Consider the following 23,743-nt stretch of genomic DNA (forward strand, 5'->3'; position numbering starts at 1 on the left):
CTGTCTAGATGTGTGACTGACTCCTGGTAGGTAAATAGTGATACAATACAAACCTAAAAATTACCTTGCAAGTTCAGTATGTTCTGGTTTTAACTTAGGAAAATAAAGAAGCTGAATATGAGAAGCTGATTCTTGCTTTAAGGAAAGAACAAAATATATATTCTACCCTCGTGAAGACCTTCAAAGAATCAGATAGGTGAGTACTTCTGGTTTGGGGGATAATTAAACTCAAAGGGCAAAAGTCAGAAGTTGAGAGAAAAATATGCAGTTTAACTGGAGATTATTTTTTACCATTTGTTTGTAAACTCACTGTAGTCATCTCTGTAAAGGGAAGTATTTTTGTAAGTGAGGCTCTATTATGTAAATTGCTTAAATATTTCTGAAAATGTTTCTGTTTTGGATTGGAACCTCAGATGACCCAGATTTCCATTTAGGTACCAAAGTAAGCAGCTGGATTTCAGCAGTTACATGTGGTGTGTTGGAATATAGGGGAAAAAAATCAACTTGCAGTGAACTTTTAGGTGCTGGACAATTTGCCATGGTTTACTTCTAAAATACAGATATTGCTTATCTTAAAAGTAACACTTAGAGAATTTTGATGAGAATATAAACCTGTAAGACTTTGGAAAAGGTTAAACAAAACAGAATAATTGAAGTTTACATAGTGCAGTCTCAAGGTAAGGCATTGAGAAGTACAGCGGGAGCAAGTGGTTTTTAACCTTTTAAAATCAAAGAACACAACATTTTAGAGAGAAATCTGCGGCCTACTTTGTACCCTGTTATTGCCTGGCAGTTGAGGAGGAGATGTTATGATAAAATAAAGAAAATTCTTAGCCTTGAGGTAAAATAAATTTAAATGTTTTATTAAAAATTTACTATCGCTGTTACAATTACAAACACCTTAATTAGATATTGTCAACATTTGAGAGCCAGCTCCTCACTCTTCCTGCCTGGAGGCAATGGCTTTTTCCTGCCAGCCCTGGGGGAATGTGTGTTTGTATTTTGCAGTTGGTTTATAGCCCACTGTAGTTTGGAAACCATGGAGTGAGTAGCACTAGAGTAGATGAGATCTGCATGTGAGTTAAGCACATTACCATTTGTGCCAGCTTGTGCTTGGCCACAGCTCAGGAGCTGCTTCAGATACTAGAATTTTGTTAATTAAAACTAGTGACAGAAGTCAGATTATGGGGATTATTTCTTGTTTCACACGAGGAGTGTGGCCTGACACTGAGCCACGTTCCGTGGGTAAGGTGATTGCCATCACTCTGTGCAGTAACAGCAAAGCCACGTGGCTCTGAAATGAGTTTTTCCTTTCAAATAAAGAAACTTATAACTGTAAGTGTAATCATTAAGGTCCTAGGAATTCTGCAGTTAACTTCTGTGGGATCAGGGTCATTAGGTCTGGTTTCTTGATGTGGGGTTTTGGGATGCAGAGAGCAACGTCACGCAGAGATTGCAGGCGATGCACAAAGCTGGGAGCTGGAGACTGGTCTTCTTATTTCTCCCCCTCGTAGTTTTGGGGGCTGAGATGTGCTATAAATCTCATCAAGGAAGACTTGAACAGCCAAAGTTCTTGGAAATGGATAAACAAGCCCTGCAGATACACAGATGAGGAAGCTGAATTTAATTGCCATCAGCGGTGACATGGATTTTAGGCAAACATCTGTTTTCTTGCTGACATATCTTCTTTCAGGCATTATTTATTTCAAGCAACCTGGGTGGTTATTTTTCAAAATAAGGTACAGGATGTCAGGACCAAGACATTCCCTGTCTCTCCAAGTGGGGAATCAATGCTTTTTCTTATAAAACCTCTAACTCATGAAAAGGAGAAAATGTGCTTACCTGGCTTCTAGTAATGTGTTGATTTGTTTTTATTCTTAATTTTTTTGCTGAGCTTTTAAGAGAGGTCTCTCTTCAAAGAAGCTCTTGTATGAGGCAGAATTGGTTAAAGCAGTAGTTTCTTGTGCAGGAAACCCTGACAACAGCACAGTTGTCAGGAGACAGACTGAGAGTCTTTTCATACATGCAGCCTTTTAATTAATGTGCTTCTACAGTACGCTGTTATTCTCATGCAAGTATGATGTGCTCTGTGTTCCTGTACAGTCTCCTGTAAGATAGATTTAAATTTTTAAAAGATCCCTGAATTCTCTGGCATTTAGTGCAGTAAATTGGAAATTCTACAGCAGCTTCATTTATTTTAAAACACTGAGTGAAGTAAATGTGAAAATAAATAATATGATGAGTTCAGTAACACTGCGTTACTTATTTTTTAATCCTATGTATTTCATTTTAGTACAATTTTAGGTGGTTTTTTTCAGTACTTAAGTCTTTGTGGACTGATTAGCACTGTCTTGTTGATGTAGTTAAAGGGTGTGGGGAAGATTTAGGAAGGGACAGCTCCAGGTGCTGACACTGTGAGACCTGAGGGGCTGATGCTGAAGAGCTTCCCTGGCAAAGCTGCTTAAAGAATTAATTCACCTTGACAAATTTATAAATTGTAAGTTTTGACATTTACGCCCTATTGTGATAATTGAGACAATTTAGACCTCAAAAGGTCTTTTTTACAGACTGTATGGATAAATGAAGAAATAAAACAGTTGTGTCTGGGTCATATTTTCAATGAAACAGGACTTTTTGATATTTTTCTTAAGTGGAGCATTAGATTATATAGTGTAGCTCTGTGGCAAGGGAGTGAAGTTTCCATGGTCACCACATAATGGAGTACACAAAGCCATCAGCATTATGTAATAATGATATTTTTTTGGCATACTTTCCAGAAGTTAGAAATTTTGATTTTTCCTTAAAAAGAACTGCCCAGAGTTGGCTGGTGGAATAACTCTGTCATGTGGAAGCTGACTTGGAAACAGCACAACTCAAAACAGGAGGAAAAGGCTGTGTATGTAAACATTTAGTCTCCTCTTCCTATGTAGGGATTTGTTTGTGCTCGTGGATCAGAATGATGTGACTTTGGTGAAACCCTGCGGTGGGGAACGTGAAATGGAGGCCCAGGTGGACAAAACATGCTGAAGTTTGAATTGGATCTCAAAGATTTCTTTTTCCCCCCTTTTCCTTCCAGCATAAACAGCTTGCAAGTGGAACTGAACAACATTTTCATATTGAGAAAACAACTGGAAGAAGATGTTTTAGGCAACCGGAACCTACAGAAGATCTTAGAAGATCAGATTAAGGACATGAAAAACCGCCGAGGTCTGTATCCATGTGCAGCCCAACCCCCTCCCTGCACAAAAAAAACCCAACTGTTTTTTTCACAGTCAGTTTGCTGTGATGGAGAAGAAATATTTGAGAGTAAAAAAGGTGGGAAAAGTTTTCTTTTTAGCTTTCTACACTGAGGATGATTTGGGGGATTTGTGACAGAGCGTCCTGAAGCCATCAGGGCACAGAGGGACACAGAGGGGCAGCTTCTCTCTTTCCATGCACAGATGTTGGTAATTCCATGGCAGTTATGCAGCAGGGATCATTTCATGCTGCCTGAAGTTTTGTACCCTTAGAATTTATGTTTTTTTCACAGAAGTCTGAGATTCCTGCCTTGGAATCAATCTGTGGCCATGGGATCACTTTCTGACCATGGGATGTAATTATTTCCCAAAGACCTTCTGTCTCAGACAATGGATAACCTCCTCCTAAGAGAAGAATTAGTTCTAGGGAAAAAAAAAAGAAGCCAAAGGTTTTGTTATTTAGTGATTCAGAAATAGTAGAGCTTTAAACTATAACTTTATCTTCAAGCTTTTTTATTGTACGTCTTGGGAGGTGTTTTTAGGATATTCTTAGATATAGAAAAGAATAATGTCAGTGGGCACTGTTAAATATAGTTTACTGCATATGTACAAGATGTATCTGGTTTATTCCTTAGGGGATATATAAATAACAATAAAGCCTGTTCAGTTTCCCCTTTCAACTTGGATTTTCAAATTTAGCATCACTCCCTTGACAGCTCTGATGAGTGACAAAAGGTAAACTTTGGCTGTTTCAGAGTTTCCAGCCTCAAAAGCCCAGAGATGATCCACAACCAGGGTGGGCCAAAGGGCCTCGTGGATCCTCCTGGGTTCTCAGGAGCAGGTTTTTTGAGGGTGAGGCTGCTGGAAGAGAAGACTCTGAAAAATTAGTGGATGAATTGTGAGTTTTGGGTCCTTGCAGCAGCCGTAGAATCAGTGTCAGAGCTGGGAGTAGGATTTGGATGTCTCTTCTTTGTCCTACTTTAGATATGCTTTCCCTCTATCTAATGAGATCCATTTGTAGAATTAACTGTCATCTGTATTGTAAATAAGCAGGTGTTTATTAAAACATAACAAGTAATTCCTGCAGTTATAGAGGAAATGAATAAGTAACTCTTTATAATTTAATGACTGCATTCTTTTGACCCAAAAGCAAAATAAAATCATTAACTTTGTCCAACCTGGCCTTTTGCCTTGAGACCTTGAGCTCATGTTCATAAAAATATAGTTAAAACACAATAACTATTCATGCCTAACTTATCCTTCCTAAAAATTATTTCTAATTGTAATGCTAAATATGCAAATTATAATTCAGAATTACATTCACAGCTCATGCTGATAACCACAGAAAATACAGCCACAGAAAATGCAGCACGTCTGTGTGTCAGGAGCACAAAGAAATATGAGGACAAAATTTTTTCAATTAAACAGAAAGCTTATTTTGGGAATGAAACATTTTAACTGGCCTCCCACAGACTTACTGGAAGGTTCTTATTCCAAAAGTCCTGTCTGTGCATTTTGTGCTGTGTTTTCCTGCAAATGGAGTCTCTGAAATAATGCCTGTCCCTGGTTATTTTGGCAGATGAAACACTATCTTTCTGTGGTGATCAAACATCTTATATGAGTATCTGTTTAGGGGAACAAGATCATTTAAGCCTACAGATAGATCATCTGTCTCTTGAAGAACTTAAGAAAAAGGTATTGATCTTTTTTATTATTTACTGTTTCTAATGGCTTTATTCTGCTTTGTTTATAGTTTCTGTATCTCTCACAGAAATGTTATTTAGATACAGTTGGGTAGTTCTGAAAGGAAAAATCTCTGTGGTTTTTTGACCCACCTTTTATGAACTATTTAGTCTTTGTTACACCACACTGGCTTCAGAATCAGCTGAAAGCTGGGGGGAGTTGCTGCCAAGGTTTTAAGCTCTGAGACACTTGGACTCAAGTTTTTGACTCGATCCCATGTTTCAGACATCATGTACATCAACTCCAAAGGAAGGTTTTGACATTAAATATCCCACAATGTGTATTTCATGCACCTTTATAAACATGAAGACGGTGGTGTCTGTAATTTGTACTTTTACTCAGCACATTCCATCCTAGGACTTTCAAACCTTTTGGTAAATAGAGCATGTTATAAAATAGCCCTGAGGTAAATGAATGTTGTCTCCATTCTACATAAGGAGAACTGAAATTCGCAGGGATTAAATGTGCAGACCTCTGCCATAGAATAAATCCATATCAGAGTTCAGAAACTTGTTCTCTTACTCCTTACCCTGTGCAGTGACCCCTGGTCCATGCTCCAGTTTATGACAAGGAATTATTTTGAATATGGTTGTTTAGTAGTGAACATAAGTAGAGTTTTATATTTCTCAGGGCCAGCTGAATTGTAGGCAGGTGCTCACACTCTGGAGGTGGGTAATCTAAAGCAAGGAATTTTGAACAGGTGTCACTAAAAAAGCCCCAGATTGTGTCCCAGTGCCATTCTGGGGTTACACCACTTTTATCTCTGAGCACATTCCCTTCAGTAGGTTCAGGGACACTCATTAGCAAAAGATGTTTATATATAATTTCGTACTGGAAAAAGGGTTTGTGTGCCTGAAAGCCGCCCTGTTTTTCCAAGTGTATTAATTGGTCTAATAAAAAGATTTCACCTTCTTCTCCAAATGTTGCCCTCTCAATATACTAATTGGGTTTGTGGCTATAATGTCTGTTGAAGAGCTTTGAACACGACTGTCCCTTCAGATTTTGTGTTTGTGAAGCTGCTCAGAATGGAAGTAATTTATAAATGAGTTTGGAGACAGAAGAACAGGTTGTTTCTGGATGATGCTATTTCCCTGCAATGCTGTTTTTTCTTGCATTAAATGTTTCCTCTCAAATCAGCTGTTGGTGTGAGGTGCCCTCAGGTTTGTTCTTGCCACTGAGTTGTGAAACTTAATACCTGAACCTAATAACTGACTGGAAACTACAGTCTTACAAATTAAGTTTCCTTGAATGCTAATCACAAACACATAACCTTGTTTCCACACACAGATTACCTCGAGAGCAGGCACACAAACCCAACCTTTCCAACTTAGGGTTTAGCTGGACGTTCATGCATCATCATTTGTTTTCCTGCTAGTTTGGATGTTAAAAGTTCTGCTTGTTCTTCCTTTGATTATTTAGGTATCTGATCTGCTCCTGATGGTTAAGGAACTGCAGTCAATTAATCAAGAACTTAAGGAAAGACAGTCTGGAGGTTGTACAACAGATTCTCAAGGGAAGGAAGCACTGAAAATATTAAACCACAGAGAGGTAGGTTTTCTGGTTTTAAGTACTGAGTCTGACTCTCTCATCTAACGTACCTTGTGGAGTCATTAACATCAGTTCAGAAGGAGTGTAAAGCCCTCAGGGCTGAAGTTGCTAATTCCTTATAATAACTTTTTAAATTAATGATGTAAACAACTTTTAACATGTTAGCACAACAGAGAATCAGCTCAATGCAAGTGTTCAGTGATGTGTCAAGTTGATTTTAAGGAAGCAACATACTCATTTAAATATTAATTGGGTCTGTGATCTATTTGTTTTGTCAATTGAGAGGGAAGGAAATAGTTAATGTTACGAAGCAAGCAATCTCTTATATAATATTTTAGTTATTCTGGAAAATCTGTTTGCTGTTGCAGACTCATTCTCGTGCTGGGTCTAATTCTCTGAGCTTAGTTTAGATTTCCTCTGCATCTACAAAACAAAAAGGTCCAATGTAGCCAAGAAAGAGAAAATAGCAGGTCACCCAGACATGTGGCTGTTTCTTCCTATGGAACAGAGAATTACATGAAGAAGGGGCCCCCAGCACTGTGAAAATAATCCTTGCTGGCATTTCCTTCTTTTTCCTGAGGCTGAGGCTGTTTTTAGCTGTGGGAAAGAAAAGGTTCCACTGAGAAGCATTTTGAGTGCTGGGTCCCCCACGTGTGTTACTGTGTGTGAGTGGTGAAGAACCACTCAGAGGAGGCTCTGAGAGATTCTAGTGACCCTTCCAGCTTGCTGGAAAATATTTCTGGAAGCGTGGCTGGTAGTGGCTTGTCTTTATGTTCCTTTGTGGTTTCTTGCTTTCAGTTCCGTTGTTGTTTGCAGAACATATTGGATAGGAAGGAAAAAAATGTGGAAGGAATAATGATGGTGCTGGTATTTTGTGCCTTGAATTTCTGAATTAAGAGAACAAGGATAGGAACAGTTTGAATTAACTATGTGTAGGTACCAGCTCATTCCAGAGCTGGGACTGTGGTATTGATGATTTTTCTGCAGGGCTCAGTAAAAAGGCTCATGCCTTTTCCTGGATGTGCTGTGGATGCACTGGAACAATCATCAGAAGTCACTAAATATTCTTGCTTTTTCAGTTTTAAGACTTACTCATCCTACCTTTAGTTGAAATTTGTTTTAAATGAGATATAGACCTTTAGGGGTGCCGTGTTTTTATTGAAATAATGAATTTACATGCCACTAGCAGGTCTGGGTGCAGAGCTTGTGGGTGATCCCTTTCCGAGCTCCTGCACTCTCCATAATTAATATTTTTAAGCAATTTGCCTCATCATCCTGCAGAGGGTGCTGCACCCCCATGGATGCTGCAGTTAATTCCAAAGGGATTCCGATCCTGGGCTGGGATTATCATGACAGGGCTCTGTGCTCTCCTGCTCGTCTCCACATGACAAGTGCACACAGGGCTGCTCTCTGAAAGCTTCCTACACGAAATTAGATGTAGAATGACGAAGAGTGAAGCTTGTAAAATATAAATAAACCTCACAATTCTGGTAAAGGAAATAAGAAAATTAAATATGGATTTTAACCTGTGCCAGAATGACAGGAGTACTCTGGAGCTCAAAAAGTGAAAGGACCTTTAGTTAAAAGTTTTTGGTTTAAAAGTTTTTATCATTTATCATTTATACCATTTATCATTTTATCGGGCCTGGCAATAAATGGCAACCTGGATTTCGGGTTATGGATTGTGACAGCAGTGTGTTTTGTATATTAATAACCACTGTCAAAAAACCCTATGTTCTATTTTTTGTGGGGGTTTTGAGCTAAAATTTGTTGGCAGGTAGTGCTGGGATGACACTAGCATGTGTTATAATAGGAATTGGGACAGACACAGGAAGATGTATCTTTCTCAGGTTCTTAAAACGTTCCCATTTTGCTTTTCCTTCCCAAAGCTGGAGCTCAAATCAGAGGAATCTGCAGGTTGGTGCCTCTGCAGGGTCTGACAGCCCCTAGTCCTCTGTTTCTTGGCTTCATGTTCATGCTGGGAAGGGAGAAGGAGGAGAGGAAAAGGTTGTTTTTGTACTGCCCTCTGAACATCTGCTTTCTTGGAGAGAAGCAGCCTCAGTGATTTCAACCTCCAGGGCTCGGGGGGATCTTTGCAAACCAAGCGTATCAGTGGTTCATTTAGGAGAAATATTCCCAAGGTTTTCAGTCTCCAAGGAAATACTTCAAAACAGGCAGCTTATTCTTGGTAGGTTTATTTTTCTGGCCTTAAGACACTTATTTTCTTTCAGTATGTTGTTGCACATTAGGTTATATTCCTCAGAGCACAGAAAGTTTCTCTTTAGTCTCTCAGAGAGAGGACTGTAGGACCAGGCTCAACCTGCAGGGATTCATTGTAATAGTGTACTTATAACCTGTTGGTCTTATGCAGTATTTCCATTCTAAGAATCCTCACTTATAAAAGCAAATACTGGCCTTGGACAAGCAGGTACTAAAAAATGTTGAGTTATAAAAAGTGGTTGCATTGGATGGATAAGTTACGTGTGCAAGTAACTTTAATATACAAATGCAAGGTTTGTCCTTAATCTACACGTGGAAGATTAAATCTAAACAATTTTTTTGGTTTTTTCATAATAGCTAACATTATTGGACTTTTAGCATCCAATGATGACAACAAAAAGATTTTTTTTATAATGCATGCCCTTGATATATACCACAATCCCATCTGTGTCTTCCTCCAGTTTTCAGATTGTCTTTATTCTGCCTTGTCCTAGAAAAGCAAATCTGAGTGAAAATACCAAAATAATCCAAGCATGACTTGGAAGTTAAGTTTTCCATATAGGATTCTAATTGTAAAAGACAAATATATTAATACACTGCACCATCCGGTTTCTGCCTTTTTAAATTCATACTTAAAACCATTAGGGTTGCTTCTGCTTCGAGGGGTTGAGAGCTAAAAAGGTTTTTCTCATTAATTTCATATATATATATATATATATATATGCATGCATTCAATGTATGCTCAATTAAAAAATCAAACCCCACACATGCCTTCAATTCCCAGCGTTCTTAGGAAGCAGAAATAACTCTGCTCACAGAATCCTTTTTGCCTGCAATGGGACTGACTTGTGAGCCAGGACTTTGCAGCCTGTGATCCTGGGGAAGCAGGTTTGTCTCTCTCTGAAGTTTCAGCACCAAGCTAAAAATGCCCCACCCAGGGCCACGAGACACCAGTTCCTTTCCCTCCAATCTCTCACCTGAGTCTCTGGACCTGTAATCTCAATTTTCTGTAACTATGGTCAGGGATTAAAAGATGATTTGGCACCGCTTGCTACAAATGGGCAAATTTAGGCAAGACACAGCAGTTTGTAACCTTAGTGGTACAGTAAATCTTTTTAGAGTGCAGAGAGCCACATGTGCTTACTTTTAAAAGCATCTATTTCTTGGATGCTGGAGAAGAGCCTGAACTGTGTAGCAAATGAATATAAATTCTAGAAATTGGAAAACAAAATAGGCACAATGAGAATGCGACTGAGGAGACAGAGCTCCTTTGCCACAAGGGCGTGACTGGTTTTATATGTTTTATAAAATCCGAGGGGAAAGGGTTAAATAAAAATAAAGGAATGTATAAGATGAAGTTTCACTGTATTTGATATGAGTCATTCCTGGGCTTTATACTAATTTTCTTTGATCTTGTTGAAGAAATCTAATTCAGTGTTTGTTACTTTGTATTACAGGCTTTTTTTTATTTTTCTTTTAAGACATGTCACTGACTTATTTATGCATGTTTCATATCACAGTATTTTTTTTTGTGCTACATTTTCACATCATTCCATACTTTGTGTAGTGTCTTGAAACAACAGAGGAGCCTGTGATGCAGACTGAAGATGGTGACAATGACAAGAAGATGCGGAACAGTCAGTTTTGTGAGAGAGTCAGTCAGGTAGGACTCTGCTGAGGGTACACTGGGTTACAGTGCCCTCTTCTCTGCATGCCTTTAAAATCTCTTATTTTCTTAGAACACAAAGTCTTTTGCAACCAAAACATGCTTTTCTTGGTATCTGATTTTGCTTTCAGCTGATTGTTATCCGTAAGGGTTTGTGGAAGCTTTTTCCTGTATTTTTCAGCTGGCTTTACACTCAAAATAGGTTTGATTGTGGACCTTGTGTTCTCTTGTTGGAGTACTTATAGTCACCCTGAATGGGGATGACAGAGAGTCCCTTCAAATCATGTTTCTTTACATACACACACACTGATCTTGCAGCCTCCATTGCACCCAGGCCGATAGTACAAATTGTGTGAGATTCACTTGCTGCTGTGACTGAGGGAAAAAATTCTGTAGATCTTTCTTCAGGTTTGAAGTACTTGATGTCTTGGTAACTTGCAGACTGCATTTTCATACACACAGAAATCTTCTGTCCTCTTATTCTAATGCAAAGCATCATGGAATCGTAAAATAATTCAGGTTGCAGGGGACCTTAGAGGATCGTTGAGTGCAATTAAATTTGAACCTTTCGGGTTTAAAAATTGTAACATGCTAAAATACGACACAAAACGGGGCATTTTGTATAGTAATGTTGAAGGATAATGATGCAATTTGTAATTTTTGTGTTTGCTTACCAGGTGTGCCTTCAAGTATCTTTGGATTTTCCTTGTGAGGTGGATAAACAGGTTAGTGATGTATTGATACGATTCTCTTGGCACTTTAACATCCTCATCTCTCTCTGCTGATGGAAATTGTACCCACATGGGCTCAGTCTGAATTCTCATGTGATTGATACTGACTTTGACTGTTTTAATGGGGGCTGAATGACTGCAGAGATCCCAGGTAGAAATTTCCTAGGACACGTCTACAGTGTTTTCTGCAAGAAGTTGGCAGCTTGTAAATACTTGATGTTGTATCCTGTCGCAGCCATCACTTGCATCTGGAGATCCCAGGACAGAATCTGTACTGTAAATACGCATGATTCCAAGTTGAACTAATAAAATGTTAGCTGCAGTTTGCAGGCAACATTCCAGAAGTTTCATACCTCTTCACAGATAAAGACCTTCGGGGAAATCTTCTTACTCCTTCCTAAACAACTGATCGCTATGAATTAATCATGTGAAATAGATGTTAATTGGTTTTCCTATTAATAAATAGTCAGCGAAATGTCTGTGGATGCTTCTTAATGCAGATAAAGAGCATCAGGAATTACAAAACCCGATTACAAAAAAGATTACAGCCCTGAATTTAATAGAACATTACATACCTGTGTAATAAGACAATGTTTGCAATTTTTTAACAGATAACTCCATCAGGCTATTCAGAGAGTTTCTGCAAAGACAGACATTATAGGAGTCCAATTAAGCCTCAATTTGAGCATGATACAGCTGACAAACACTTGGGCAGAATGGAAATGAGTGAACATGAAACAGAGAACTTGCTCACATCTCTTTTAAGAGAAAATAGAACATCTGTGCTGGAATCTACGTAAGTATGAGGGATATGCAGTGCTTTTGACAGTATTTCTATTTGAGAAGAGAATAAAGTAATTTTGCTAAAGTGAATTTAGATAATGGCACTGTCTAATTTACCTGAGAGATTGGCAAGACACCTTCAGAGCCATTTTAGTCTATCATGCAATTAAGTAATTAGGAAACACACTATCAGTAGAAATCCTTAAGAAAAACCCATTGCAAGAAAGAAACTCTCCAAAGTTACTGATACATGGAGCTTTGCTGCAGGGGCTGATTGTTTCTAGGATGAGGTCTAGCAGAGTTAAAGGGCTCAGTTCATAATAGGTGGTATTTTTCTTTAAAAAACCCAAAATATCTCAGAGCACAGGTGGTGTGGTGGAGGGGACAACACTTCACTGCTGTAAAAATTATATACACGGGGATCTGAGGGTGGAGGAGCTGGAGTTACAATGATTTTTACAGGGATAATTTTGAACGGATGTTACTCTATGCATTTCACCTGAACTGCCTGGGCAGAGCTTTGCTCTCTGTCAGTGGTTCAGGGAGTTTTGGGGCCCGTGTCATGCAGTTCAACAAGAGGTTACTCCACTACAACCACTTGTAGGACTGTGCTGAGATGAACCATTTTATAAGCACTTGGGTCACTTTCAATGCAGGAGAAGATACTTGTGTACCCAAATCTGTAGAAGCCCTGGTGTAACCAGTGGTTTTCAAGTGTGTGTGTGTGTTACACTGTGATTTGATCAATTCCCAGCTAAAACGCTCATTTCCAGAGGAACTGGCTGATACCAAGCAAGAAATGGCTGTATAGGAAAACCACACTCCCTGGCTAGTTTCCCCCAATTTCATGCTTACACCACTTGATCTCCTGGTTGAGAACTGAATTAGAGCCTTGGTGGAGGTCATTCTCATTTTCCTTTCCCAGTTCTCTCCACTGTAATCACTGTGTCCAGGATTCTGTGTCTTTCTGGAGTGGTTTCTGGAGGGTGATGGGAATGACCTTCCCTAGAAACTGTGCTGAGCAGTGCTGGGAGCAGAATATCACACAGAGCTACACAAGTCAAATCCTGGTTTCTGTGTTCACCATCCTGCACTTGGCTTTACTCCAGCAATTCTCTATTTTTACATTACTATTTAAAACTCTCCCAACAGGCACAAATGGTCTTAGTTGTCACAGCAGTAGTTAGTGGTGAATGAGGAGATACTACTCCCTTAGAAGATGAGCAGAAAACATTGTTTATTTGTTAACTTTACTTAAAAGTCTGCTAATGAGTGATTCCAGCACCATCATCTTTACCACCCTAGCGTGTAATTTTTTCTGTGTTCCAGTATAAATGACCAGACTGATGGGTGATGAGCCTGTACTTTGCATAACTGAATTCTCACTAATGAGATCAGATGCCAGACAAAGCCATAAAAAACCTAGTTAGCTTCTACCATTTCAAATGCTAAACTATACAAATGCAGTTGTTCAAAATGCTGCTTTATATGTTTCATGGCACAAACAGCTCTCTGTTGGACACACAAAATTGTCTGTAGAATTTGAGAGCTTGCTTGTGCTTGAAATGCCTCTTATTTGGCTTCAGTTTCTCTTAAACATCACTTTCCAAACTGTTGTCCATGAACTAGTTATCCATGGGGCAGTTTGGTGGTCTGCAGTGAGCTGGTTTTGCAGGCTTTTGGCTGCTTTCTCAGTCTCCAACTTCCCTGTTACATTAAAAATACATGATAGATTTTTAGAAAAACTCAGCATGAGGGCCAGGAGTTGGACTTTGATGATCCCTGTGGGTCCCTTCCAATACTATGATTCCATGATCTAGAGTCTCCTGTGGTTTTGGTATAAATTAATATTTTAAGGTAGAGAGTGAACTTTTTTGAAAATCCATTCGTATTTTTTATATTTCTTTATTACATAAGCAATCAGTTTACTTCCCAGAGGTTTAGTGTCAGTTCATAAATTGGGAGAGGGACAGTAGAGCATATATGACCATAAATAGGAGAAAAGCACTGATGAGATAATTTATGATAGAATTTGAGTTGTGAAAAGGTTTCAGAACCTCAGTTTGCTTGTTAGTAATTCATTAGTGAGTAAACCAGAATCTCCTGGGAATTTCAGATGTGTCAGGACACAGCAGAAGAGTTTCTTGGAAGGTATTTTTGTTTGCTTAAATAAAAATCTAAATTCATGGCTTTTCTTCCCTCTTTCCTGAGTGCAGCAGACAAGAACAAATGAAAATTGTAAATGAACTGTTAGATCATCTGAACACGACTGAGGAAGAATGTTCAAGTGAAGATATAGAGAAAAAGGATGAAAAAGATCTTAAGCAAATGATTATTCAACTAAGAGCTGAACTCAAACATTTCAAGCAGGTCACTAAATTCTTAAAGCAGCAAGTAGAATTGAAATCAACTTTTGATGGGAAAGAGAAGCTTTATCCCGATGCAGTGCCACAGATTAATAAGGATATTCAGTTGTTGAAAGTGGAATTGAAAGATGCAGCTACACAAACAATGACTTTAGAGAGTAATGTCATGAGATTCAAACATGAAGGCAAAAAAGGAGCCTCAGAAGAAAAGTCAAACTATTCAAGATTAAATGCAGAAAGAGAACATCAGCAAGAAAATGTGTATAAGAAGGGTGAACAGCATGAAAGACTTTTTTTTACAAGAACAAATGAAGTAAGTTTATTCTCGTTCTGGTGCTTGGGGAATAGATATATAAAAGGGAAAAATATGTTTCATTTCTAATATTAAATCTTGCTTTTGTGTAATTTTTAATATTAGGAAAAGAGATGTAAGCCAAATATATTTTCAGTAATTGTTCTTAATGTTCAGAGCTTTTCATCACATACTTCAGCCTGCTTTAGAACGTTAATTAATTGAATTTCAGTCCTCACCGGGACCAGATACTAGTAAATATTACAGCTTTTGGAAAAAAAGAGTTTATAGCATAATGGCCTGATTCTGTACTGCCTTGTGTTCCTGCAGAGATGGGCACAGCCTGCAGAGCCTGAGCAGAGGGAACTTGTTGATTAAGTCTAAATGGCAGATGTGTTCTAGAAAATTCCAGCCTTGCGCCGTCTCGGAGAGCAGGCTGGGGAGGAGTCAGGGATAGACTTCCACGAACTCCAGTCTTAATTTTACATCTCCATTTAACATCTAATCATCGTGCCTTGCTTTTAGAGAAGCGTGGCCAGTGGTGTGCGGTGAAACCGGGGGGCAGTTTGTGGTGTCGGGTTTGGAGCCTGAGAGCCCAGAAATCTGTTCTGTCAGCACAGACAGAACCTGAGTTTTCAAGCCTTCTGTCTGTAGGCAGCCTGTGATCCCAAACAAAGAGGTGGGAAAACAGTGTCTGCTAAAGAGTTCCTGTGTATTGTTTCAGTAGCAGTGATAGAAGTGAAGTTGAAAACTCTTTGAAGATCTCGGCTCCTGCGGCGCAGACAAAGGAGAGCGTTGCTTTTGATTCTGTGCACTGCTAATGGGGAATGTTGTAGCACCTTCTGCAAAGAGTGGTTTCCATGACTTTAGTGATCAAGAGATTTCTGTGAGGCAGCAATTAGGAACTGTTCCTTTTTATTCTGGCTTGTTCCTTTTGGATTCATTTTTCTGAAGCTGTAGTTGCCCCATTCCTGGAAGTGTCCAAGGCCAGGTTGGACGGGGCTTGGAGCAATCTGGGCTTGTGGAAGGTGTCCCTACCCATGGCAGGGGGAACAAGATGATCTTTAAGGTCCCTTCCAACCCAAATCATTCTATGATTGTTTCTGCACTTCTCTTTTTTCCAAGTTCCTGTTTTCCCCGAGTTTCAATACACTCTTCTGATTCCTCTCTAGTTTAATCAGCTGCAACCTCAATGCAATCCCTGAATCAGTTGCTTTAAAAGCTTTCTTGTTTGGAAAAAAATGCAGTGTGTCTTTAGGTCTGGAATGGCTTTTATAAATAATTTGATGTAGCCAGCTGAATTGGCCTTTGGGTAATCTGGGTGACATATGTGTCTGTGCCACAGCCCTGAGACAGCTGGGAATGGTTTGTGGTTATTAATGCAGTTTAGTTAACAGGAAGTTCTGGATTTATATTTCAGCCTACGGATGATATTGTACTCACATATGTACAAAAAGGGATTGAGTATGGCATTAGGAGAATGGAACTTGCTTTTTATTATTTTGAATTGTGTAAAGACTATAATTGCCTAGAAGTGGATGTGGAAAGGTATTTCGGAATACATTGGGTGGTGAAAGAAATTAGGGGACTCGGGAAACTGGTAGAGCAAATGAACATTAAAAATATAAACTAAATCTATCTGAGCATGCCATTATTGATTTTTATTATTATTGTTGCACACAATTCCATAACTCTCATCAACACACAGAATGCTTTTATGGTTTTGGAGGTAGCTTTATTTTATGCTCTGTTTAAACAGGGAACATTTGTTTTATGCAGAGTTTCCAAAAGGTGAGAGGCTAAATTGTGGTGACTTAAGAAATTTAACTTCCCCCAACTCCAATGACAGAATATCTGTTACAGTAGGAAGTGGGATCCTGCAGAAGCAGTTTATAGACTGTATGGGTGAAGAAGCTGGTTTTGTTCATGAAGAATTTCTCTGTGGCAGGATAAATGTCCCCTGTGGCTGATGCAAAGCTGTGTTGATTTTCTCAGAGTTATGGAAATAGGGGGTGTTAGGTGGAGACAAAAGGAAGAAAGGAAAATAAGCTCAGAATTTTTTAAAAATGAGGAGGCTCCTCAACTAAAAAAAAAAAAGTGTTTTAAGGGGAACAGGGTTTAAAGTTAACTTAAAGGTTTCAAGTTACTGGGCTGGCAGACATTTATGATATAAATGACAGTAGGAAGTAGCAGTTAGAGAGGTCAGCTTGGGTGAGAAACTATTTTCCTAAGGCATCCAGAAACTCAGAACTAACAGTCCTGCTGGTTAAAAGCCTTTGCTGGTCACTGCTGGATTTGCTGTGTTGGTTCCTGAGCTGGAAGCCAGTCACTGGGAGGCTGTGGATGCATGAGCAGCTGCTATTTACAGAAAATTGTACTAGTGAAATGGGATTTTTGCCTCTCTGAATGTTTGTTTTTCAGGCAGCCAAGGGCAATACGAACTTATTTTCAAAACTAAGGTGACAGCTGACTGATCTTACAGGAAAAATTTTGTTTTTCTACAAAATGTTTCCTTATAGTTCCTATACTTCACTGTTATGTGTGAGCTACAACTCCCCATTTTATTCCATGGATTTTTCAGGCTGGCTGTTCTTCCCTGCCCAAGAAATCCCGTCTGCCTGTGCTCTTAAAATCCTCCAGACCCTTAGGAAATGTGCCTTTGAACTCCTGGATGCAGAAATGGGGGTCAGAACCGCAGTGTTGTACCAGGACACCCTGTGAAGGTCTGAAAGCTTGTGATGCACAAACCAAACCATTTCAGGCACAAACTAATGGAGACTCATTGGATGAGTCTGGAGCTGAAAACCTTGGAGAAGAGCCTGCCCAGGGAAGCACGTCAGGGAGAGGTAAATAATGAGCAGACGTGGTGATTGTGCTGCTTGGAATAGTGGCTTAAACCCTGATGATCTTTGTGTATCTACAGTGCCGCTTAACCTTATGAGTTTCTCGAGCAGACAAATATGTACAGATCTTGAAAAACACCCTTTTTTTCCCCTCTGCCACTAAAATGTAAACCAGCTTTTTATGGAATGGAAAGTGCTGTGTACACATGGCATAAAATCCATAATAAATGACAGATGCACAGAGTGCCACACATACACACATATATGTCAGTGTTTAGGTACATGAAGAATTTCTTTTATAGGATGCCAAATTTAATGGAAACTGTCAGTAATGGAGACAAGAGAGTAAAAAATATTTGTTTATGCTGCATAATTAAGTTTTTCCAATATTCCACTGATCAATCAAGTAATCTGTGTCTTTTTCCAGTGTGGTGGGTTAATCTAAACTCAGTTGTTGACAAAGTATCAGGAGCAGTAAACTATGATAAATTGTAAGACAGAGAGCAATGGGTATTGGAGAAAGATCTGGAGTGGTAACAAAACGAAAATGCACTTAGCAGTTAGATTAAAAACTGAGTAGAGATGTGAAGGATAGGGGAGGGAGTGTCAGTATGAGAAATAAGATTCAGTCAAGTGGTGATTGAACCACTGTCAAACACAGAGTTTGCAGAGACTTTGTTGTTAATAATGGTGTTGTGGAAAGGGACAGATATGGTGCAATTTATTGCAAATATTTGTGAGGTGGGGTTGTTTTTGCTTTTTGTTTTGTGCTTTGGTTGGTTGGTTTTTGGTTTTGTTTCTTTTAACTGTCCCCATTTAATTTTTGTCAGTCACTTACTGAATTGTGTTTTACTTTCCCCCACTGCTCTCCAGTTGACTCGTTGCTCAAACTGGATAATAGTGAAATCCAGGTGGAGTTGGAAAGTGTTGATCCAGGTACAGAGCACAAGAATGAGTATGTGATGGACAAAAATCAGCAAAACTCTCAAGGTAAAGAATTTACATGGTAGAGTATAAGAAAAAAGGAAATTTTAAAACTCTGTTTTTTTCTGAGTTGTATAAAATTGTAAATTGCTGCAGGTAATCATCTCCCTTTCCATTATTTGTGGGTTTTAAATCTCATTTTCGTAGCTAGTATGGATTAATTGCTCCAAGGATCCAAGCTGGTCTTTCAGGGTTGTGCTTTCAGAAGGGCCACAGGGATTTATGAGTCTGGTTTCCAGTAAAAATAATGAGTTATATGCCTGACTCTGATCTCTGTTGCTAATGTCCTCACTTCTGAACTCTCCTCTGAATTAAATGTTTGTTACTTATTGCTTCTGCATCTAGTTCTGAACTATTGGAATGAAGCAACTGAATGATAGAATTTTGCTTATCTGAATTATTTGAAGGCATTCAATTAGGTTGAAACCCAGTGGAATCGTTTAATGAAAATATAAACAGGCTTAATACTGTGTGTTCCATGTTTCTGCATCATCCATTCCACTTTTTTGGGAGAGCTTGAATAACCTGATTAACACTGTAGAGAGAGGATGTGGCCAAATCTGTGATCCTTTGGCGTGCAGGGTTGTGCTCCATGTGTGGCCATATATGCACAGAGAGCTTATTAGTTAAAGGACACTGGTTCATTAAAACTCCAGCCAGTGCTCTAATCTGAAATATTTCTTCCTTAATACCTGTTTTTATTATTTTATCTGTTTATTACCTGGAATGTTTACATGGAATCAGGATTTCAGAGTTTAAGAGTCCGCCAACTATTTGTTTTTTTTGACATCTGTGTTACTGCAGCAACCAACTGGTAGGGAAGGAGGAGAAGCTGATAAATGAAGTGTTGCACAGAGACACAGAATAGTTTGGGTTGGAGGAGACATTAAAGATTATCCTGTTCCAACCCTCTGCCACGGACAGGGACACCTTCCACCAGACCAGGTTGCTCCAAGCCCCGTCCAACCTGGCCTTGAACACTTCCAGGGACGGGGCAGCCACAGCAGTGTTGATATCCCACTATCACAGCTTTATTTTATTCAAGCTTTTATGTTATATTTATTTTTATTCTCTTGTGCTTGAACTTGACTTGGGCCTTCATATAGAGCTGCTCCCCCTGAGATTTTGTGCTGATTTAAAGCTTGAACCCTGGGCATTCAAATTCTCCATGGAAACCAATCTGAAAGTATTAAGGCGTCTGAAAGATCAATGAGTGACTCCCAGAAGGGAAGTTCTAATTCATAGTGATCTTTTGCAGAACTAATAGAAGAGCAAAATTTAATTTACTGGTAACTAGAAAATAATCATTTTGCTAGCTACTTACACATACAGCCCTCAACATACACACAAGTATAAACATGTAGGAATATATGACTTTTATTGGGCTGAATCTGGGGTGATTGCATTACTTAGGAATGGCAAAGTCACCTGAGGAATGTGATGTGCATGTCAAATGTGTGCCAGTAAAACCTTTAGCACCAAACACTTTAATGGATTTTGTTTAGATCAACCTTTTAAAAAGAAGTTATTAAAGCCCCTTCTTCAAATTTTACTATTTTGTTGATAATCTTTTTTAAATTCCACTGACTTTATGCTCCAATTGGTTTTGTATAGATTTTTGGAGTGAGGAGAAGAGGAATATTTAATTAGAAGCTTTAGAAAGAACCATGTAAAGTCAGAGTCTCCTTTGAAATCTCAGGGTCTCATGTTTGAGATTATATCTTTGTGACTAGAAAGGTCTGGGCCTCACTGGTGTCTGATTCATGACAGCATATGGCAAAAAGAATTTCCAATCATTTGAGAAAAGAAAGTGGGTGTATTTTGAGTATTGTGTATTTGAAAGGTGATAAGGGGTTGAATTATTGAATTAATGGACAAATCAAAGAAAGAGGTCAAAAGTCCCAAACTAATATTGCATAGCTTGTAATTATCTGCATTTTTATTTTGCTATTGTAGAATTAAATGAATTCATTCTGGTGCTGTTGAGAACAGAGTGTCAGATAAAGAAATATTAATATTCACTCTCAAGCCTCCTGTTTTCCAGGCGTGCAAAATCATCATAACATTAGCAATGGGAATATTCATAGTTCATTAAAAGAGATGGATGAAGAGTTTCATCCCATGGAACATGAGGACGTGGACTCAGCCCCTGCACGTTGGGGTTCCAAGCGCCCGCGCTCCTGCAAATCGAGTGTAACAAGTACAGATGCACTTGATGACTGTGAAGCCACAGATGAGGTCGAAGAACTGAAACAAAGAATTAAGAACATGAAGTCTGAGCTTGAGAAGTACAAAACGTTCCTGTTTCAGTTGCAGAGCTCTGACTGTCTTCTGCTCAGTGGTTCTCCTAATGAAGTTGTGAGTGACGCAGCCTGGCCTGTGGAAGGGTCTGGAGCACAAGTGTCACATAAAGCTAAGCAGGAAATCAAAACGTTCTCTGGTGTCCATCAGATGGATGATGAGATCCACGCTGAGAACAGGAATTCAGAGTCTTCAAGAGCACCTGATACGTGGGCAGCACAAAACCCTAAGGAACTACTGCTGGAAAATGAGGCAGAGCTAGAGAAAGAGCAAGTTGGAAATGTGCATCTTGATGAAATGTATCACCTTCAGAACAAGCTGGGGGAAACATCACCATCCAAGTGAGTAAAGCTGTTGCTGTTTCAGGTTCTATTTTGTAAACAGCGATAGGAAGGTAACATAAAGGCTAAATTTCACCAACATCAACATAAATAAACCGAAATAGTTAGTTAAAAGACCCCTTGAGGTACAAAACAATATTCCTCTACAACAGAACTGCTCCTGATAAGCTCCTGTGTAACTGTGCTGTGCCACACACCTCAGGCCCACAGCTCTCTTTGCTGCGATACACCCTCCCTTGAGCAGCCACATCTCATCACAGTTTTGCGTCACTCAGGGTTTTTTCAGGTGACAAGTGCAAGGCAATGGAACATCCCATTTAAGGCAGAAACGTTTCCGTGGGCAGTTGGCTGGCACATCCACGCTGGCCCTTCTGTTCCTGGGACCAGACTTCATGTGTAAAATAAGACGTTTCCGCTCTAGTTCCCATTTGTTTTGCAGCTGAGGTGCTGTGATGCCTTCCTGTGAAAGGGGATATATATAGAAATTAATGAATGAAATTTTACAGCATAAGCTCATAAGCTGGAAAGTCATTATTATGGGAGGCTGGAAAGTATCAGTCTTGCTTTTTGTGTGGTAAGACTGGGGGCAGCATTTTGGCTGCGTTTGTACAGATCACAACCAGAGAATGGGGGCTCATAAGAGTGAACCTTTTGAAACATCCACCCCCCTTTTGCCCTTTTTAATATTTTTATCATCCTGAGGGCCTGTAGAATGCCAGGAAGCATAACAAGGAAAGAGATTCAGCCTTGTGGTTTTCTTCCAAATGCTTGAGAAGAAATATTTGGGGGCACCAACACAGACTATTGTATCTCTGACTCTTACTGTTGTAAAATACAATTGTGTTTCATAGCCCATATAAATTTACATACCTTGAAAATATACCTCATCCATTTCACAAAGGAAGATCTGACTGTAAATTAAGGAATGAGACAGTATGGGTCACTGTGAAGTTTTTTGTGGCCACTGTCTTGAACAACATCATGAGTCACAAGTGACAGACCCCCAAATTAATTATTTTATAAAAAAGTGACAACAAAAAATCTATAGCTACCCAGACCATTATAGATTTTGGTTGATTCCCTGAATCTTTTCAAATCCTCTCTATTTTTCTCTCCACTAATGTATGATTCTGTACAAAGAACTCTTCCTGTGGTACAGGCAGTGAGAGTATAAAGGGGATGTCTACATTTGCAAGTGTAAGCTCAGTAAATAAATTCAGTTGAATTGAAATTTATATCCTGGCTTGTGAAGTACAGGAGTTTGGACACAACAGTGGTTGTCATGGTCATGTCTCTGGTAATAAACATGCAGAGATGTGCAGAATTTTCAGACTGGGTGAAACCATCCCTTCAGAAACTCCATTATTGTGCTTTTGCAAGGAAATACATAAAATTTCAGAGGGGACAGCTCTGTTCTTCCATAATGAATTAAGAAAAAAACCGACAGAGCATCAAAAAAACCATCCTGAAAAACACCCCACACCATCCAGTCAGAAAAAATAAGTGTATTCTTAAAACTTCTTTTCATGGATTCACTCTTCTTTATCTTAATTTGGCACCTTTGCTGCCACCCGGGTTCTTTCCAGGCAGACCATCGAGTCATTCCCTTAGTTTTGGCCCACTTTATAAATGAAGCAGTTTAATGATGGAGAATAACCCACAAGTTATGCCCATAAATACCAAACTCAGCACTCAGAGACAACACATCCCTCATTACGGCTGTAAAAGCCTTTTAAAAGCAAATCGAGTCGCGTAAAATTATAGCTTGGGAATATAAGTTTAATTCGCTTTTTATTTACATTTAAGTGTCGCTTATGGTCAGCAAATTGCCTTACAGATAATTTCGTTTTCTCAGATATGATTCATTAGTTCATTCCCAAGCTCGAGAACTCTCCTTTCAATGCCAGCAAATTAAGGAGATCCGCTGTGGCTGTGTCACTTACCATCAGCACCTGACAGGTCTGGTTAAAGCCTTTGAGGAGCTGCTTCAGGCCAGTGATGTTGATTATTATGTTGCTGAAGGCTTCCGTGAGCAGCTGAATCAAAGTGTCCTGTTGTTTGAGAAGCTGGAAATGAAATTCCTCTATGGTAAGCGGGGGTGTTTTGTGGTTATTGTCACACGTATTCGTGCTCTGGGAATGGGAAGGATTTTATCCTGTTTTTAGTGGGAGGGTTGCTTTAAAATGATTTATAGGGGAGGGCTGTCTTGGAAGGTAAAATTTTTATGCTCCAGCAAGAATCACAGACTAATTAGGGAGCTCTGGAGGTCATCCAGCGCAACCCCCTGGCAAGGCAGGTGACACAGGAACACCAGGTGGGTTTGGAATGTCTCCAGAGAGGGAGACTCCATGCCCTCCCTGGGCAGCTGTTCCAGAGCTCTGCCACCCTTCAATGGAAAGAAGTTCTCCCCCCTGTTGAGGTGGAACTTCTTGGGTTTTGGTTTATGGCCATTACTCCATGACTGGATCTTACTTTCGTGGTTGTACTCTTTATTGACACCTGCTGTTTGGAGTTTGTCTTAGCACAAGCATATTTTAACTGTCCAAAATATAGTGGTTATATTTAGTTTGATAAAAGTTTTGGTACAAGCAGCTTCAGGATTTCCTGTTTCAGGAAACGGCCAAGCTGACTCTGTTGAAGGCACCTGGGGGCGTGGGTTAGTGCTGGGCTTTGCAGTGCTGGGTGAACA

The 23,743-nt window shown here is 39.3% G+C and overlaps 1 protein-coding gene across 5 annotated transcripts in view; it reads left to right on the forward strand.

The window, feature by feature from the left end:
* Positions 1-23,743, forward strand: part of CDK5RAP2 (CDK5 regulatory subunit associated protein 2) — a 70,514-nt gene that overhangs the window by 26,071 nt on the left and 20,700 nt on the right. For 3 of the 5 annotated variants that reach the window (XM_027877858.1, XM_027877860.1, XM_027877863.1), the window contains exons 15-26: positions 99-196; positions 3,077-3,207; positions 4,816-4,931; positions 6,399-6,527; positions 10,315-10,410; positions 11,091-11,138; positions 11,753-11,940; positions 14,144-14,606; positions 17,167-17,431; positions 18,302-18,418; positions 20,457-21,054; positions 22,910-23,142. In XM_027877858.1, the coding sequence (XP_027733659.1) occupies positions 99-196; positions 3,077-3,207; positions 4,816-4,931; positions 6,399-6,527; positions 10,315-10,410; positions 11,091-11,138; positions 11,753-11,940; positions 14,144-14,606; positions 17,167-17,431; positions 18,302-18,418; positions 20,457-21,054; positions 22,910-23,142 (2,482 nt within the window). The remainder of the gene's footprint in view (positions 1-98; positions 197-3,076; positions 3,208-4,815; positions 4,932-6,398; positions 6,528-10,314; positions 10,411-11,090; positions 11,139-11,752; positions 11,941-14,143; positions 14,607-17,166; positions 17,432-18,301; positions 18,419-20,456; positions 21,055-22,909; positions 23,143-23,743) is intronic. The other 2 variants (XM_027877859.1, XM_027877861.1) reach the window with 1 other exon arrangement.

Source organism: Empidonax traillii, unplaced genomic scaffold (assembly GCF_003031625.1).
Source record: "Empidonax traillii isolate 1590-97213 ecotype Southwest subspecies unplaced genomic scaffold, ASM303162v1 scaffold34:size3740991, whole genome shotgun sequence".
Classification (NCBI taxonomy): Eukaryota; Metazoa; Chordata; class Aves; order Passeriformes; family Tyrannidae; genus Empidonax; species Empidonax traillii.